The sequence below is a fragment of the Felis catus genome, chromosome B4 (assembly GCF_018350175.1).
Source record: "Felis catus isolate Fca126 chromosome B4, F.catus_Fca126_mat1.0, whole genome shotgun sequence".
Classification (NCBI taxonomy): Eukaryota; Metazoa; Chordata; class Mammalia; order Carnivora; family Felidae; genus Felis; species Felis catus.
The window spans coordinates 57,079,053-57,093,941 of record NC_058374.1 but is presented as its reverse complement, the minus strand read 5'-3'; the positions used below and the strand labels follow the sequence as shown (position 1 = coordinate 57,093,941).

The following is a 14,889-nucleotide window of genomic DNA, read 5'->3' as shown; positions in this document are numbered from 1 at the left end:
TACCAGTTTAGTTAGTTTTATTTTAGAAGGTAGAATTAGCCCTAAACAGGATTTATAGAAGGAGATTTTAGTTCAACCTCAGGGCAATTTTTTAACCATTACATTAATGCAATAAGAAAAAGCCTTATTGTATGAAGTAGTGATGCTTCATGTGGATATCATGTAGGGAAATTATTCATCAGGTTAGAAAATGAACTTGGTAACACCTTCCAACTAGAGTATATTCTAATTTTGCTGTCTAAGGCTTGACCTCAGGGCCAGTGTTTGAGCAAGCTTGTATGCCAGCATATTGAATCGAATAAATGGTTTTCTTTTGTCATAAAGTAAGGAGGGCGGGAACCATGGAGCACCAAAACTTCGTCTCTTTGATTCGCTCTATCACGTTCAGCAGGTTCAAGGTCAACTGCCGCCATTAATGATTCCCGTGTTCCCTCCTGATCAACGGACACTGGCTGCAGCTGCCCAGCAAGGATTCCTTCTTCCTCCAGGCTTCAGCTATAAGGCTGGATGTAGTAAGTACCATTGATTTTCCATTTGGGAGTGGGTGGAGGGCATGGCTTTAAATTAGGCAATTTAATGTTCCTGCCACACCAAGAAATGACATCACTCATATAGCATTTTTATTTTAAAGAGGAAACACACCAAAAGTGTAGAAAAGGATTTATGTTGCTTTTTAAAAGAACGTAGATTATTTCTACGCTCCTGAAGCCAATATTTGCTCTTAATAATTCAGTTTCATAACTTTCATTTCTCGTGTATTTTTCATAATATGAATATAATTTTCAGGTTCAATTTGTTTTTGCAAAGATAAGATAGGAAGATGCTTTTCAATTGCTTTCCATTGCCTTTTAAGATAAACTCATTTCCTAATGTGAATTAGTTGGCCTTTCCTTATCTGTCTCCTGCCTACGTTTACAGCCTAATTTCTCACTAGTCTTCTTTTAGTTCTTAGACCAAACCATACTCTTTCATGACTCTGGACTTACAATTGTGAGTGTTCGCTCTCTTCAGTATTCTGGACATCCTTCTTTTTCTTTTCTTTTTTTTTAATATGAAACTTATTGTCAAACTGGTTTCCATACAGCACCCAGTGCTCATCCCAACAGGTGCCCTCCTCAATGCTCATCACCCACTTTCCCCTCCCTCCCAACCCCCATCAACCTTCAGTTTATTCTCAGTTTTTAAGAGTCTCTTATAGTTTGCTTCCCTCCCCTTTTTTTTCCCCCTTCCCCTCTCCCATGGTCTTATGTTAAGTTTCTGAGAATATTCTGAGCATCTTTCAACTCAGATCAGGGAGAACTTGCCTAACCTAGTTAGATCCCTTTCTCTTAGTTCCTTTGGATCCTGTATATTTTCCCTTTTATTTTAATTTTATGTAAGTTCTATGAGAGCAAGTGCTGGCTCTGTCTTATTCATTGTTATATCTAAACTTTTAGTACAACATTCAATTACTTGTTATGAATGAATGAATGAATCACCACTTGTTACAAACACTACAAGGGCATTTTTGCACTAAGTGAGAAGTTATTCCAAGATAATTGTTTATATTGCTTACTAATTTTAGATGCCGATGATTTTATTTATTTAAATTTAGATGCCGGGTGACTTTTTTTCTTTTTTTATCAAAACTGAAATTGTATATTGTATCAAAACTGAATTGTATATTATAAAATTGTAAATTGTAATTCTAATATTGTATATTAGAGTGTAAACACTCTAATATTTCACTTTCCAGAATTTAAATAGCCAAAATGCCAACTATAATCTGTTAAATAAAAATCAACAAATTCCAAAGAGAGAATAGACCACTAAGCAACATATCTCCTGGAACATTATTACCATGGCCAGAAAGAATATAGAGAAGTCAAGCTCATTAAAATATTTTTATTGATAAAAGTAAAACATCATCAGAAACAATGAAATATGATCATCTTTTAGATATTCATGTAGAATATTGTATTGTAAAGCCCGGTATATGTGGGTTCATTTATATTTTAATAAATTGTCCCATTAACATCTTGCTATGCTTCAGTATTTATTGCATTTGAGAAACTCTATCCAACATTGCTAGAGATCAGATCTACGCTTCCTGTAAAAATGATGTCTTGGATTTTCACATTTTAACATTTATTGTTAGTCTTTAAACATTTCTCTATATAATATTGAAGAACTGGGATGCATTTTTTTTAAATATACAAAGCCATTTGAGAAGAGTAGATTGCAGCTACAGAGTCTAGATAAAAATGAACTAAACTCGGGACTATAAAAATTCACACTTGTATGATATTTTGCCCTTTGCAGTTTTGAAACTACTCTTTCACATCTTTTTCTTGACTTTGGTTTCATGTGTTTTAAGATGGTGTTCTCACTCTGGGTCCTGAGTTTATTCCTTTAATATTATTTTCCACATTATTCTATCTTCATAGATCGATTCATTCAGAAACACCAACATTTTTTTATGATTAAGGACTATATTTATATTCTAAACATTTAAGTTGTAAGAATAATTTAAATTCTAAATACAGGATTTTAAACTCTGTTGCCACACTAAATTCTGAGTTTTTAATCGTAAAATTTTGTTTTGTTTTGTTTTGTTTTGTTTCCATTTTCCTAAGGAATTGCTATTCACCTTAAACGCACGTTGCCAATGTGTTTTTTGGTAATCTTGGTTATTAAAAAGAAAAACAAAAGACACTTTTGAAAATCATCAGTTGCCTGAGATTGCACCTGCAATATGTATGTATAGACGAGTTCTGTTTTCCAGAAAGGCATTTTTTAAGTAACTGTAGAAATAAGTCCCATCAGCAAATATTGTACTGAAGAGAAAACCATGTTGGGTATGAACAATAGAGTAACTTTGGGCCTGGAAAAGGTCAAGGACACCTCTACCTCACTCCCATTTGCCGGAATTGGCATGCTAAAATTTGTTCAGTGTTAATGTGATGTGGCATGGAGAAACTTCTCCCTTTCTAAAATCGTTCATGTATTATCCATTTGATATTTATGCCTTTGGTGCTTAAAATTACAAATAATACCATTTCTTTTGTAACTTTGGAAATTAAGTAGAATATAGCCTTTACAGCCGCTGGCAAGCCTGAACCTAGTATCATGCCAAACCCTGAAACTCAGAAGCCAGTGGCGCAAGAAAGGACCACCCTTGTTGACACTCTGGCACTTTGACTCAGTTTGGGTGGAAGCACTAAGTAGTCCAGGCTATTTCCTCACTAATCACATTGCAGGAAAGAATAGAGATAGGAAAGGACATAAATCTTGCCATCTCTCTTCAGTGGGTCTCCTTATTTTCTCCCCAGAATTGTCAACACTACGTCAGTTGTTTTAATTTGAGTATGATTACCTAATTCTCAATGAAGAAGACTGACCAACTCATCTCGATTTGTGTTTCAAGCGAATATCAAAGACATATTTGGTGGTATCAGAAATTCAAATGCTTTTCATCAGTCCATTCATAGAAAATATTGATGATAAATTTTTCCATTTAGACTATGTATCTTGATCAAATAAATAAAATAAAAATCTCTGGAACTATACGAGAAAGTTCAAATGTTCTCAGGAGGGAAAAGATAATATAAGACCATTAAGTTGGGGAACCTAAGCATCACAATTGAGTGGGCATCTGCTGTTTTCAAAAAAAAAAGAAGCTTTCTGTTGGACATAAAGATATTTTCTCTTTGAAAAATATAATAGTGGAAGTATGGCATAGAATGGAGACCTACTGCTGGATTCTCCCTTAACTGTTAAAATGAATGTCAGTAAATAATAGAAGAATAATTTAATAGCAGTACAACCAAAGACTTCAGAGCAAACTGGCTACATAGTAAAGAAGTTTTAAAGAATGTTGTAGTCCACTCGTATCCGTGAATATGTAGATCAGTTTACAGATATTGATGTATTATTATCAGAATCTCAGGTTCTGTTTTGGCATTTGCTATTAATGAAATCAAGTATGAAACCACACTTCTTCATGGATCCATATCTAGTTATTACTTTTCTTACTTATTTTTTCAATGTTTATTTATTTATTTTGAGAGAGAAAATGAGTGGCTGGGGGAGGAGCAGAGAGGGAGAGAAAGAGAATTACAAGCAGGCTCTTCACTGTCTGCACAGAGCCCGACGAGGGGCTCAAACTCACAAACTGTGAGATTATGACCTGAGCTGAACTCAAAAATCAAATGCTTAACTGAGCCACCCGGGCGGCCCCCTACTTATGTCTTAATATCTAAAAATACTTCCAAACTTCTAAGGTGGTAGAGATAATGGTGTCTTATTAAGTTTAATATTTTTAATATATATAATAACTTGAAAACAATTACATAAAAACACTGGTTTGATCAATCGCCTCAATTCACAGACCATTCCACACAGGGGAAAAATTAATGAAATAATCTATATTTTTAACTTGTCAATTCTATGAAAACTGTCAACTAAGTTGCTATATGTAGACACACCCCAATTTTTATAATGCATAATTAAAAATCCCAATTTTAAATTATGTTTGTGGGCACCTGCTCAGTTTAATCAGTAAACTCTCATTAAAATTCTTGGAATAAATTTTAAAACTAAGTTTCCAATATTGAATAATAAAATAAATGGTGTAGAAATGAATTGGTTCAAGTATACTTTGGATGGTTGAAGAGTCCAAGGACCCAGTACACTTCCCCCTGCTGAAAAGTCTAAATGAAATCCTAACCTCTTAACCAAAGGCTTCAACCTGTGAACCACAAAAGTTGTTTCATCTAGACTTTTGTGAAATACAATGTACACACATTTGACACCTAGAGAATACTTCATGTTGCAAGAAGACCCCACTTTTGTGTTCACTCATATGGCAAAAAATCTAACAAATTTCACAATAATTTTGAATGTGTATATTGGTTTTAGCATTTTAAACTTGAGAGAAACTTTTGAGATAAGGTGGTTGAAAGTCCTAAGTTTGGTTAATACCAATTTCACTGATTCCAACCTCCAGTTCTCTTTCCAGGACACACAGCTTCCTCACACCCTACCCTCAAAGTTAAATGGCGTTCCCTCGGAACACATAGTTTGTAGGCAGGAATGAGAGGAATAGGTGTTTCTCTTTTCACTAATAACTACAGTCCTCTGCTCCTCTCCTTTTTGTTTGGGTGTAAAATTTCTAGTCATATAATTCTAACAGCTGCCTTAGAAATTTGTGACAGGAACACATTTTATGCGGAAATAAAAAAATCTGCAGGAAGGCAATCCAATAAAATAACCCATTTTCTATATACAGTATAAAACAAATAGTGGTAAAAGAGTTGGCTCAAGAGTTTAGCCCAAAGTGTCAAATTGAATGTGTCACACAGCTGCAGATAGTCTTTCCCCATAGATGGGCATGTGCCTAGTGCTGAAGTTCCCAAACTGTGTGCTAAGATACCAGGGTGCCTTTACTAATTCACAGGGGCATACAACATATTTTAAAATTTCAAGGAAAATACAGAGACGTCTGTCAGACACTACATAAACTACCTTAGCTGTTTAGACCTTTACTACTTAACAAAATGGAAGAGTTGGGTATTTCTTTTGTCCTGCAGGTGCCATGAAAAAATTATTGAGCTGTGGATGGTGCCTGAATCCAAGAAATTATAGGAACTTTTGGCCTAGTCTAGTACATGTTCATTTAAAAACTTAATATGACCTATCTTACTAGAAGGTTATTGGTGTCGAGCTATCATATTACAATCATAGAATGGATATTATAACAAAATTTATCTTGTACTTATGGGTTATGGACAATATTGTATATGTAAAGCAGTTGATTCATTTGTCTATACCAGTTGATTCCTGTGTCTATGTGACTTCAAATAGTTAACTGTGTTTTTGTTTCATTTTGATTTAATTAACCCAGTGTGAAATACACAACTACAAGCTGAAAGGTACTTGGAATGAGAGAACGTGGACTTGAATTAAGTTTTGCCTTGTTCTGCTACTGTGATTGTCCTGTGCAAGTTACTGAGCTTTCTTTTCCTCATCTATAATATGGACTAATAACACCCATTTTACTTAATTGTTTCAAAGATTAAATGGGATTGTATATGAACTAGTTCCTAGGTAGCATTGTGCCAGGAAAACACAGATCTAGTTTAAAAGAATATATTCTAAAATCACACCTGGCAATTAATTGCATTTCGTATCCTATCCAGGATCAAATTCATTCAACCACACCTGAATGGGGCTTCCTCTGACTAGGAAAATTGAATTGTTTAGAGAAAAGTATTACAGTGCTGATGGAAACCATTTGTCTCATTTAGATACAGCCTTAACTATTTACATCGTAATCACCAAGTTTTAACTTTTTCTGTTGTCATTTTCCACTTGTATATTTATCAAAGCTCATGTTGGAAAAGATCAGGTCATTTTGGTGTTTTTTTTTTTTTTGAAAATGTGTTTAATCATTGTTTTGGCTGTATGAAACTAGAAATATATTCACATACTTTCCACATTTTAACACATTGATTAATTTTTCAGAAATGTGCTAAATAAAATAGCTATATAACGTTACTGATTGAAATATTTAATTGCCTTATGAGATTAGCTTAAATAAATAGAAGTCGATGAGCCAAGCTTAATAAACTTAAAATATGCTGTATTTATTCTTCATCAGTTTTCTGAACAGTATTTCCGCTTCTAATAAAAAAGGAAACTCTCAGTTAATTAGTTCCTCATACACCACAATAAAATTAATGTTTAGGAGTTAAATACCATAAACTTCCTCAGGCATATTTGCTGATGTGTTCCTGTTTTTGGTTAATGTCACATGTTTCATTGTTTAATGGGGATATCATGTGGGTTCCATTATATCTCTCTCGTGTAAAGGGTCCATGTGTCTGGCATTTTAGGAGACTGCATGCTAATTTCTGATTTAACTGTGTCAGCTGACATACAGGTCGTTGACAATCAGTGCTGAAACAATCACCGAATCACAAGCTAAAAACCATTGACATGGTACGCTTTTATCAAATTGACAAAATAGGAAACATGTGTTGTCAGGATCACATACTGTAGGTTCTTTGTACGTTAGCAGAGAGAAGAGGATGTAATCATATATTCAGGCTTCTGTGTTTGTGTGTTTTAAAATTATTGTGACCAGCTCTTCTCTACCCCCCCTCCCCTGAAACACCTTATAAACCAATGACTTTGGGTGAACCCAACTTCGTTGTAGAATTTAGTCTATATATGTATATATATATATATATATATATATATATATATATATATAATTTATATTGTATTCATTATATTTGTAGTATATATTATATTAGTATATAAAATTAGTATATATTAGTATATAAAATTAGTATATAAAATTAGTATATAAAATTAGATATTAAATTAGTATCTAGATCTAGATCTATATTTACTAATATTACTAATCTAGATCTAGATCTACATCTAGATCTAGATATATATATTTAAAGAATTGCTGTGGTACCTGCACAGCCAATAATTTAAATTGCCATCTGAAATAAGTTAGACTGGTGGCTTAAAATGTGAGATGATTAAAAAGTAAAGAGAATTGAGTGCAAAAATGTATATAACATTCCACAATTATGTTGGAAGCTACCCTCCAATTCTCATGGGAAGGATGTTTTTAGGTCAATAAAAATGTGTTTTTTTTTCCTAAAAGGGAGTTTATAGTATTTTTTACAAGATTCATCACTGAGAGAAGGGAGATGTATGTTGTGACAAAGTGTCATAACTTGGTATAAAAACAATAGCTTATATTGTGCCTTATTTATAAAACATAGACACATAATTAATTTTAAGCATCATAACTCTGTGAGCTGATAACTAAGCTATGTTAGTAACTACTGTTGAATCTCGTCCTCCCAACACACACACACACACTACTACCAAAATACACACATGAGCAAACACAAAAAGCAAAAGCCCCTTTTTCAAAAAATTCCTCAGATTTTACTAGACCAAAAATATATACTTAATCTTTTAATCCATCTTGTTTGCTTTTTAACACTTAAGAACATAAGCATGCCATTCAATTTAAATATAAACCCATTTGGGTCAGTTTTTCCTTTTTTGACATAATTCTTGATAATGTAGATTTGTCAAATGGAAAGAAAGAGTGCTTGGCTGATGACACTCTGTGCTCTCAGCCAAGAGGCCTCACAATGTGGTATTACCATATATGACATTGCCATAGTCCAGCCTAACCCTCAGAATTCTAAATTTATATCTTTCTGGCCACAGCAAACATGGAATCTCATCTTTGTAGCAGCCTCACATGAAGGTCATCAGACTGAAATGTAAGCCCAGAAAGGCAATATTTTATTTGAATAAATTTATTTGAATAAAATATTTATTTGAATAGAACTGTCAGTGATACCAAACACCTCTCTTCTCCGGTGTGCATATTCTTTCACTGTAGAAAATTCCATTAGAAGACAAACTGTAGTCATGAGGTTGATAGGAAAATATGGAAACAGAAAAAGTATTTAGTAAAACAGGTGAAGATAGTATTTCCTTCCAACTCTACAATAGATACATATCTTCTATGAGGACTGAACAAGTCATGCTCTTATAATATCATGTGGAATCATATACTGTTTTAGGTTTATCTACTTTAAAGGCCAAAATAATATTAGTTGAAGCATGGTGAAAGAATTTTTTTTTCACTTACATAATAGTCCAAACATTGCTCCTGTGGTAGCTCCATTAGAGCAAATCCCAGGCTTGTGCTCTTATTATACCACCTTCCACAAACTATAATTTCTGTCTTAGATATCTTCCCCAGCCACCATATCCCCATTCCAGCCAGTGGAAAGGGCAGAAGAACTACAGCGACTTTTTAAATAATACTATTTCCCTAAAATTTATTTTGGCTCTATATTCAAAGAATATTTTCTTACACCTACTTAATACAGTCATCTCATAGCAACCCTTCGCATTTTTTCCTAATATATTAAAGATAGCACCTGCTGACTGCACAAATCTCAAATGATGTAGAAGCATAGAAAACAGAAACTGAAAGTTGTCTGTCTACACTCATATACCCCTATAATCCCACTCCCCATATGTAATCGCTGTTAACAATTTGGTACTTATTTACCAGAACTATAGATAGAAATATGTATGTGTTTATATATAAATAAGTATATACATTTATTTATATATAGATACATATATGTGATATGTAAAATGTGAACATATCTGTAGGTTGTAATGTGTATGTAATGATACATAGATGTTATATATATATATATGATTTGTACTAAATAATATATAATGTATATGAGGGTAATGTTCTATGGACTATATTCTACTTATAAATAAAAAAAAGAACACGACTATCTTTCCTCTTCTGTACTTTTATTTTTTTTAATTTTTTAAGATATTTATTCATTTTTTTTCTTTTTTTTTTTAATTTTTTTTTCAACGTTTATTTATTTTTGGGACAGAGAGAGACAGAGCATGAACGGGCGAGGGGCAGAGAGAGAGGGAGACACAGAATCGGAAACAGGCTCCAGGCTCTGAGCCATCAGCCCAGAGCCTGACGCGGGGCTCGAACTCACGGACCGCGAGATCGTGACCTGGCTGAAGTCGGACGCTTAACCGACTGCGCCACCCAGGCGCCCCAAGATATTTATTCATTTTTGAGAGTGAGAGAGACAGAGCGTGAGCAGGGGAGGGGCAGAGAGAGAAGGAGACAGAATCCAAATCAGGGTCCATGATCTGAACTGTCAGCACATAGCCCAACGAGGGGCTCAAACTCACGGACTGCAAGATCATGACCTGAGCTGAAGCCAGACTCTTAACTGACTGAACCACCCAGGTGCCCCATCCTCTTCCATACTTTTAGATCTAACTTCTCCTGCATAATATTTCATTAAGCTGGATTACCATATTCTATTTGCATTTCCCACTAATGAACATTTAATTTTGTCTACAATATTTACAGTTAAATAATTCTACAGTAAACATTTTTGTGTGCACATATTTGCCCCAAATGAACTCTTCTAGCCCCAGTATATGGCATTTTACTTTCATTCTTTTGTTCCTTTCTGAATAGTTTTCACCTGAGAGATTGCCTCTAAATTCTAATGCTCTCTGAGTTGGTTAATGGAAGGTCTAAAACTTTGAAAATTGACTCATCTGAGTCAAGCTATAAATAAGCATCAATGAGACTTGTAATCTGAAACTATTAATTGTCTGGATTTAGTCAATTCTGTTAGAAAAAAAAAAATTAAAGGGGCGCCTGGGTGGCTCAGCTGGTTAGGCGACTGACTTCGGCTCAGTTCATCATCTCACCGTGAGTTCGAGTCCCGCATCGGGCTCTGTGCTGACAGCTCAGAGCCTGGAGCCTACTTTGCATTCTGTGTCTTCCCCTCTCTCTGCCCCTCCCCTGCTCATGCTCTGTGTCTCTCTGTCTGTCAATAATAAATAAATATTTTTAAAAAATTTTTGAAAAAAAAATTAAACAAGATATCAAAAGACCTTGGTAATCAAAATCCCATTTCATATTATTCTGTGCCCTTAGGCTAGGCCCAAAGTCATTTCCTCTTCGTACCCTAGATTTTTAATCTTTAAGTGAGATACAATAATGTCTGCCCTACCCACTTCATAAGGGGATTGTAAAAATTGTGCATTTCTGAGGAATTTAAATTATAATATAAATATAACATATTATTTATTAAATGTAGAAGTCTGTTTGAACATTTAGAATGTGACATAATGAAAAGAATTTCAGGAGTTTATTCTAGGTCACTACACTTCTCACCAAGACTTTTGCATTATTTGGTTTTCTTTTTTTTTAGGGGGAGGGGAAATGCCATAACGGTTCTTAATTTTCAGAGCTCTAAATGTATCCTTCTAGTAGGAAACTCTAGACCAGAAGTCATCCCAAACATACAGCTCACGGGCTTATTGTTACAGGGGCTAGGAAACTTCCTGTTTTCAACCTGCAGTTTCCAGATTCCAGCGACACTCCAGGAGGAGGAATATCTATCAAAAAACCATGATAGACAGAAAAGTGGAAAGGCTATAAAAGGTGTCAAAGAAATGAAATGCTTGCTAAACCTTAGTATTAAAAGTGGAAAATAAAAACTAGCATTTGCTTTTATCGTAAGTGGCTTATACCAATGCCCCTCTTCCAAATCACTGCTTTTAAGTACCTGAATCATTTGGGGTGTTTTTCTCTGTGCCATTTATTTCCTCATAAGACACAGAAGCAAAATATAGACATAGTAATCTAATGTACGTTTGGATATAGAAGCTGTTCCTTAATTAATGATTCTCTTTGAGCAGCTTAAAATGAATTATTGTGCAATAGCTTAAATGATGCCTTCGTAGCAATACTGGAATGCAGGAGGAAAAGGAGATTTCTTTGATTCATTGTCACCTTTTCAGGGATACTCAGATTTCTTAGATAATTAACCCAGGAATTTTCATCAGGACTAGAATTCATTTAATTTATGGGCTAAGAGGTAAAGAAAGAATGCTCTATCTCTTATAATCAGAAATGTCTTCCCATTTTGAGAGGCATTTCTTAAAAAATTCATAACCTTTTACTAAACTAGCCAACTGAGTAACTATTAGTTAAATAGGATAAAGTTTTCATTTGCTATGCTACATTAAAAAGACATAAAAATATTTTTTTTTATTTTTAAAAACTTTTAACTGAAAACGCCTGTGACAGAGCAATTGAGAACAATTATCTCAAAATATCTTTTGAAAATAGATGTTTAGTCAAACAAAGGATAATTATTAATCTTATTTTCTCAAAATTCACATGAAATATTTCTATTATTTTATGAGAGTCTCCTATAAAATATTAGCATTTCTCACAAACAAGTTTCAAGTATCAAAGTCTTATTCTAACAAATTGATAAAACCCCTTTACCTTAACTCATGTATACCATATCAGTTGTTCTGAACTTCTTGACTTGGATTCCACAAGACGATTTAGTGGAATTGTTATAAATTTAACGACCTAAAAGGGAGGGAGGGAGGAGACATAGCTGAGCATAGTACTATAAAAAATCAAAGTTCAACTCACTTGGATTTATGAAAGTCTAAAGTGATTTGAACAATCACAATGAAAGATTTTGTTTTGTCATTTGTTTATATATAACATCTTTTTTGGTAAACACTTTGACCATACTCAGGTACTTTAATGCCATCATACTAGTGGGTTCCTTTTAATGAACAGAAATTATGTTAAGATTTAGGAATTTCATATTATTTATTTCAAATACTCAACGAGATATGACTTGCTTTAAAATTAAAATTTATAAAAGAGACAGATTATGGAATATTATAAAAGAATAATTTGATAAATGAAAATATTTTACAGAACATTCTTTACCTCTTCTGGGTCCATATTTCCTTATATCCCCAAGCTCTAGGCTTCTCTTTCCTCTTGATTTCCTATTCTACTTTTGTATCATTGGTTGCTGAGCTAACACATCATTATTGTTTGAATTAAACCCTGTCCAAATACTAATTTGTTCCTTATTTGTATAATTATTTGCTTACAATCTGTTACTTCTACTAAACTGTAAGCTTTTGATATGGGAAGAGTGGTCTCCTGTGTTGATATTTGTTAATTTCTTAATTAAATGAATTGTTTCTTCATTTATTCAGTCAGTAAACATTTTAACAGCCTGTGCTATGTATTTAACAGAACCATGCACTTTAACAGTTCCTATGCTAAGAACTGGGGATTTAAAGATGAGTAAGACTGAATCTCTGCCTGTAGGTTGCTCATAGTGTAGTTGGGGAGAATGGGACATAAACAGATGTAATATGATAAACGTATGCCTAGAATTTTTGATGGAGGTCAGGGGAAAAGGAATGAATTCATACTTAAGAGAGGTGGAAGGTGTCAGGAAAGGCTACTTGGAGTGGGGACCCATAAGTCAAATTCCAAAGGATGAAGTGGGGCAGGCAAAAAAGCATTTGAAGAAGTTGTCCAGGTGAAGGAACACAGAAATAACATTCTAAACAGAAGAAAACGGCCTGGACGAAGGCTGGAAAGTGAGAGATGGAATGGGGTGTACATGGACCTATAACAGTTCAGTGATAAAAGTAAATTATAAGGCAAGAAATGATGAGTAGTGTGAGGACCTAAGAAGAGACAACTCAGGGGAATATTTATACACTGTGTATGCTCCAGGAAATGAAAAACCATTGGAGGTTCCTCCCATCCTTACTTTTAGGCTCATCCATTTACCATTAGAGGTTCCTCCCATCCTTACTTTTAGGCTTATCCATTTATTCATTCAGCAGATATTTATTATCTATTGTGCACCAGGCATTGCGGCCCTTGGACCTCTTTCATCTTATCTAGTTTTATATATTTTTTTAATTTTTTTTAACATTTATTCTTTTTTTTTTTTTTTTTTTTTTGAGAGACAGAGAGAACAGAGCATGAGCTGGGGAGGGGCAGAGAGAGAGGGAGACAAAATCCAAAGCACGCTCCAGGCTCTGAGCTGCTAGCACAGAGCCCCATGAGGGGCTCGAACTCATCCACTGCGGAATCATGACCTGAGCTGGAATCGGATGCTTAACCAAATGAGCCACCCAGGCACCCCTAGTCTTATATTTTTATTGAGGATCTAACCCAAGCTCAGCCCTTTCTCTGATTCTTTCTCAAATGATTTGAGTTTGAATAAATTCTTCTTTTCTCTGGTAATTTTTCTCTTTCTTATTCATTTGATTTTCATCTTATGGCTTTGATTTATTTCACTCTTGATATCTGTATGTCTTATTTGTGAAACTGAAAGTGTCATCAAGGCAAGAACTATACCTTTTATTTCTTTGTGCCCTCCACATAGTATTTGATGCATATTAGTTGGATAAGCTCTAAATGAATGTATCTATATGAAAACTGAAGTCTGTGTTTGCATAGTGTTCTAAAAATAGTCTATGATGTCTTCTAAAATAATACTTTTTTTCTAAAAATAGTCTATGTTTTCTAAAATAATACATTTGGGGTTTGTTTTTTGTTTGTTTGTTTTCTTTGTTTTTTTGTTTTTTGTTTTGGTTTTACTCAAGTACTAATGTTTATAGTACTTACTGTAAAGTCCTGGACTTTTTTTTTGTAGAATAAGAATAATTATATCCACCCTACTGAGTTGTTGTGAAGATTACGTGAGATTTTATACACACACGTAAATATGTATGTGGATGCACGTAAATATGTATGTGGATGTGTATATATATATATATATACACATCCACATACATATTTACATATATATAGTATTTTATAATATATATAATATTTTAACAGTGCTAAAATTCAACAAATACTAGTTGCTCACATTCCAAATTAGTAGGAAAAAAATGAATTATTGAAACAGGATGTTGGAGCAATTGAATAACTACTTGGGTAAGAATGATTCATTCTTTAAATAATTTACTAAAATAAAAGCCCAAACTATAACTTTTTTTTTCTTTTTTTTTTGCTCCTGTCTCTCTTTTCTCCCATCAAATTGGTCATCAAATCTGTCTCTCAGATCTCCTTCCCTTATGCTTAGTTTAGGCCACTATCATTTCCCGCTTGATTTATTGCAGTGGTATTTAACAAGTCTGTCTCCAGTCTCTCCTTCTTTCAATCGATTCTATCCCTTGCCACAAAATTGATCTAAAACACAAATCAGACTATGTCACTCTCCTGCTTAAAATCTTTCAGTGACTTAACATTGCCTTTGAAGTAAAACACAAGATTCTATAAGATATGTGTTCTACCTCCTTTTTAGCTGCATAGCTTACCCTTCCCTTACTGCATCAGACACAGTGAGAGTATTTAAATATCCTCGAAAGTAGGGGTCAGTAAAAGATGGTGGTTATTGTTCGCACTGCCTGATCAATGGCAGGGGGCTCCTTCCAAGC

General features: G+C 34.0%; 1 protein-coding gene across 39 annotated transcripts in view; it reads left to right on the top strand.

Annotated features, from left to right (window-relative positions):
- SOX5 (SRY-box transcription factor 5) overlaps positions 1-14,889 on the top strand; it is a 1,017,940-nt gene that overhangs the window by 885,789 nt on the left and 117,262 nt on the right. For 35 of the 39 annotated variants that reach the window (XM_045062619.1, XM_045062611.1, XM_045062623.1 and 32 more), the window contains one exon: positions 389-512. In XM_045062619.1, the coding sequence (XP_044918554.1) occupies positions 389-512 (124 nt within the window). The remainder of the gene's footprint in view (positions 1-388; positions 513-14,889) is intronic. The other 4 variants (XM_045062609.1, XM_023256839.2, XM_023256831.2 and 1 more) reach the window with 1 other exon arrangement.